Here is a 4,949-nt window from a genome sequence, read left to right on the forward strand (position 1 = left end):
GTGTTGGCAACAAATTACAATCACATGAAACAATCAATCAAGATTCTCTTAATACAAAAATAACCTGCCAATGATTTGCTTATTTTAATTGCAAAATATCAAGCTTGATTTGATCGACCAAAATTAATAAAATGGATAATGTTATATGTTGAATTGATATCCACATTTTTCTTCGTTGGTTACAATGCCGCATTAGCTCAAATTAAATAACTCCTAGAAAATAATTCAGTTGATATTTACAAGGCGTAATAGGTTGGAGAAATTTTATATATTTAAATTCAAACTATAAATTAGAAAAATGGAACCATATACTATGGGCACTACAAAAAAACGGGTAAATTGCGGAGGTTAAAATTGCAGTTTGCGGGGGTTAGGAACCTCCGCTATTTGCTGTCACGGCGGTTGAGCAAGCCCCCGCAGTATGCATCGCCGCTATTAATTTGCGGCAGACAAATGCGGGGGTTTCCCGAACCGCCGTGACAGCAAATAGCGGAGGTTTTTAACCTCTGCAAATTGTAATTTTTAACCTCCGCAATTTCATGCGCGAATATAAATTTTTATTTTTAAAATTTAATTTTTTTTTGTAGTGTGGGGGTTGTAAACCCCGGCAATTTCTTATGTGTACACATCAGGATATATTCAATTTCTCTTTTGGACTTCTAATTATCCCTATCTATTTTTAAATATATTGTAGAATTGATTTTTTATATCATCAATTTGCCATACCATTTCCCTAATATCAATTGAAATATTTATGGTTAAACCAAAATATTAAAATTAAGAAATATCAACATTTCATTAACCGTGAAAAACACTATGACAGAGTATATCATATGTCATCAAGCTAAATTAGAACATAGTTAACCGTCTATATTAGCTAGCTATTACATTGTTCTAATACATCCACGTCAGTTAAAATGAATTTCAATGGCTGTCACTGGGATTACTAGCGCCAGAAGACCTTCTTGCATCCGTCGGTGAAACGGGTCCACTAGCTGCATCACTTGGCTGCAGCAAAAAGTAAAAATAAAATAAAAATACAAGTATTAAGAGGAGTATCAGGAAACAAGTTATTGAGATAAAATAATGTTCAGCAGTGTTGTCTAAAAGGAAAAGGAGATTGCAATGATACTTTTTCTATTTTTGGATAACCGTGATGTTCGGGCCAGCTTGTGCACACCTCGACTAATTCTACGGGATACCTGCTAATCTACATTAAATTTATTTTCTTGAATTGCTTTGTCTACCATGTGCACTTCAACACCACAAGCTTGTCTTTTTCAGTTCTTTGCACTGTGCATAAGTCCATCTTACAAATTTCAAATATTGAAATACAGTTCTAGAATCATTCCATTAACTATCTTGAAATAAATTTTTGTAATAGGAAATCTTTCAATCCAATAAATGTAACCACTTTACCTCTCCCAAAAAGTTTCCTACTTAGCACCCCAATATGCAGCCTTGAGAATACAAATACACAACGAAATAGAAATCTGAGTTCATGCCCTAAATCATCACTGTAATGCTCATTCCCTCCGAGACGATTAGAAATCTGAATCAGTAGTAATTAGTTCCCCACTCAACCACTAAATTCTCTCATTTGACACCTATGATCACTAACCATACATCAGCAAGCGCACCCTGATATTGAGCAATAAATTTAAGATTAAACCACTAAACCAACAAAAAAGAATGAAACAGGACAAGGTACGAAGCCTCTAGTGATACAACACTTATGGCAGAATTCATGTATATATTACTTCTTCCTTTTGAATTATATCCTCTAATTTCGACCAGAATGTTCTGTTATACATAATTGTAAGAATGTTATACACTTATGATAGATTTTAGGTCATGATCTTGTTTGTCACTGGACTTAATCTTCATGAAAAGTTCAACTAATCCTAATAAGTCAGTGACGAATGTGGGAACTGGCATTTTAAATGTCTTAAAAGGAAAAGCACCACCAGTACATCAGAATAAAGATGCAATTAGTCCAACATTATTCGAGACTAAGAATTTAGCTATTGTTTCTACGAATTTAAGGCATTCAACATATCTTTTGAACAAAGAAATATGAATCATTTGGTTTTCTGCAGGTTTGGGGGCTGACTTGAAGTAAAATTGTGTAATACTAGCTGGTTTTAGAGCTGAAATTGACAAGTATAAAATATAAAATTGCACAATACACCAAAAAAAAGAACTTAGCATTTACCGTTGTAGGAGGAGATGCAAAGATCCCAGCAAATTGTTCTGGTATTGACCCTTCCTTCATTATCATGTATGCTTTGAGAGTATTCATCAATTGATTATACTTCTCTTGACATCCAGAAGAAGAACATCCAACATTATTACTCACAATTCTAATATTACCAAGACGAAGATTTGTCTCTTTGAAAGTATTGCTTGGAGTAGCTCCTAATCCCAAACATCTCACCCTTCCAGGATGCTCTTTGCCTAGCACCTTACCAACAGCATCATTTGGAGAAATTTCAGACTCATCCACCGTACTTTCACTCACTGCTAGCTCAATTTTTTCCTAAACACAATACACATCAAAAAAATCTGAGCCAACATTATACAGTTGAAAAAAATCTGAGCCAACATTATATAATCTTATTATAGTTGTACACGAGCTATGTCAAAAAAAAAAAGAAAAAGAAAAGAAAAAGGAATATGCCAAATCTACATTACAGTACACAGTATCAAAATGAAGCTCAAATTGGAAAAGAAAAAGTTAAACTCAGACTGTGGCAAATGATAAAACAGGAAATTATCATAGTATTCATCTCTGATTTATCTTTAGCTAGTATTTAACTAAGAACAAAACAAAATGGAAGGACTTCATTTTGTAAACTATCTGCTACATGTGAAAATACACTGATCAAGTGAAAATTCTCTACACCGTTAATGCTTAAAAGTTAAATCAACCCCTACCCCCCCCCCCCCCACACACACCCAATCCCCTCAACGGGGCAAATGGAGTATTGACGAAGATGCTTGAGACTAAACACATCCCCTTTATGCAGCATAACAGTCATAAATACAGTTAGTGAAGAGAAGAAAAGGAGGAATTTGCAAGCATGTGGCAGCAAAAATGCTTATTTTCCCCCTTAAACATTTTAATGTATCTGATACAAAATTCTCGCACCAACTGATGAGATGTGAGAGTTGGATTTGATGAGCTATCTGAACCATAACAACGACAACAACAACAACAACAAGACTAAAAATAAAAATAAAAATATGAAGGGCCTACTGATGATGGATATAGTTGAACCATAACTAAAAATAAAAAAATCACCCTTAGTGCAGAGAATGGATTTGAAGGGCCTACTGATGATGGATATAGTTGGAGAAAGTATGGAAAAAAAGATATTCTTGGTTATTGTAACTTACACATATTTCTTTTGCCTCCTCATTTACATATGATCCATCTTTTTTCGTATGTGTAGCAAGATAAAGTTGTGCTCGTCCAGGCTTACTTCCTGTCTCAGCCATCTATGCATGAAAACAAAAATAAGTCAGAATAGTTTAATTAAAGTAAAAGAAATAGATACAATATCTAAAATTTAAATAGTAAAGTAAGGTAAATAATGTGACATCTTTCACCATTTCAGCCCTTCTTCTAGAATTAGATTTGGAGCCACCGGTGTGTGGAACTGTTTGCTTCTTCCGATTTTCAGCATTTCTTTTACACATGTTCTAACAATAAGATACATTTCAGTCAATTATATAAATAAATACTCATATTTATATGCATTTCAATGTGACGTTTCAGAAAAATGCCTGAGTTTCTTCTTTACAACGGTAGTTCACAAAGGTAGTCCATTGATCCCGACTAATACCTATCGGAACATTATCCATAATCTCATCTTTGGTTTTAAGTGGGTCTTTAAACTCATCCCACAACTTCTGCCTACTTGAAGCCCACTTCTTTGAAATAGAGCTATAAACATATCCTCGTGCAACTTCCTCAATGGTCATAAAACAAAAATGAGACTTCAAAAATAAATTTTGGTTAGTTTATCTTTTATATACAAATATTAAAAAAAAAAGACAAAATAGAGATATAGTTATAAAGATCTAGAACTTATACCTTTATAAGTTAAAGCAGTCGTTAAAGTATGACTTAGGCATATCCGGTCATTTATCAAAACCAATTGGAAATATGGTACAGTCAGTTGCTAAAAGGCCACATACGCCTGCTAGAAGGCCTTGTGCTTCGCCAATCGGATACTTGCCATCAAACTCCACCACAACACATTCTCCCTAAAGTAAACTTAATGCTTCTCTAGTCTTCAATTTGAGCCTTTTGGTATTTCCATGTGAATCTTTAATAAATAAAAATAAAAGCAAAAAAGTAAAGGTAAGAGCCTTTTGGTATATATATATGGCGTAGCTGTTCTCTTCTTCTACTACTTCTACGCCTTCTTATTTGTAAGATGTATAGTATTTAATTTGCCTGGTGTGTATCAGAGTACAGCTAATGTGAATCCATTGTCATATATCAAGCACATCAATGGGTGAAGTTGCTTCAAAATATTTTAAAAAATCTCAAGAAAATTTGGACTAAGTCATCAACTAACATCTCAGTGACCTCATCATTTTCTCTGTAAAAAGGAAGTCATATTGTATGTATCCATCACTTTATTTCCATTTACTGTTTCACATTTTAGCATTTAAGATTCTTCGGATTGTTTCAAACCAGTGATTTCAAATAATGAATTTTCTAGGAGACCAAATAGGAATGTGTAATCTAAACTCTAGAAGATGGACAACCAAATATGGGGAGGCATCGTTTTTGGACCTCTAATTCCATACCATATTTGTTATTTTAGAGGTCCAATTCATAACAGCTAAAGAGTTTAGCTAACGAAACATCAATATTTCTCATGTTTAAGACATATACNTATCAGTCACACGATTGTCTTCATCTAAGTTATTTC

At 33.7% G+C, this 4,949-nt stretch overlaps 1 protein-coding gene across 1 annotated transcript; it reads right to left on the reverse strand.

Moving 5' to 3' along the window:
- Positions 1–924: 924 nt before the first annotated feature.
- On the reverse strand, positions 925–3,987 carry LOC109242730. Its single transcript, XM_019409579.1, has 5 exons — positions 3,790–3,987; positions 3,613–3,705; positions 3,400–3,501; positions 2,216–2,539; positions 925–1,008 (listed from the first exon to the last, which is right to left on the reverse strand). The coding sequence occupies exons 1-5, from the start codon at positions 3,985–3,987 to the stop codon at positions 925–927; spliced, it is 801 nt and encodes a 266-aa protein (XP_019265124.1).
- Between the last annotated feature and the right edge of the window lie 962 nt (positions 3,988–4,949).

The sequence above is a fragment of the Nicotiana attenuata genome, unplaced genomic scaffold (genome assembly GCF_001879085.1).
Source record: "Nicotiana attenuata strain UT unplaced genomic scaffold, NIATTr2, whole genome shotgun sequence".
NCBI classification, from domain to species: domain Eukaryota; kingdom Viridiplantae; phylum Streptophyta; class Magnoliopsida; order Solanales; family Solanaceae; genus Nicotiana; species Nicotiana attenuata.

Excerpts from the sequence above, each read along its gene's own strand:
- LOC109242730 (XM_019409579.1), bottom strand. The coding sequence starts at position 3,987 with ATGACCATTGAGGAAGTTGCACGAGGATATGTTTATAGCTCTATTTCA. Across the intron at positions 3,706-3,789 it reads GTTGTAAAGAAGAAACTCAG|AACATGTGTAAAAGAAATGC; the intron begins GCATTTTTCTGA and ends TCTTATTGTTAG. Across the intron at positions 2,540-3,399 it reads AGGAGGCAAAAGAAATATGT|GAAAAAATTGAGCTAGCAGT; the intron begins GTAAGTTACAAT and ends TATTGTGTTTAG.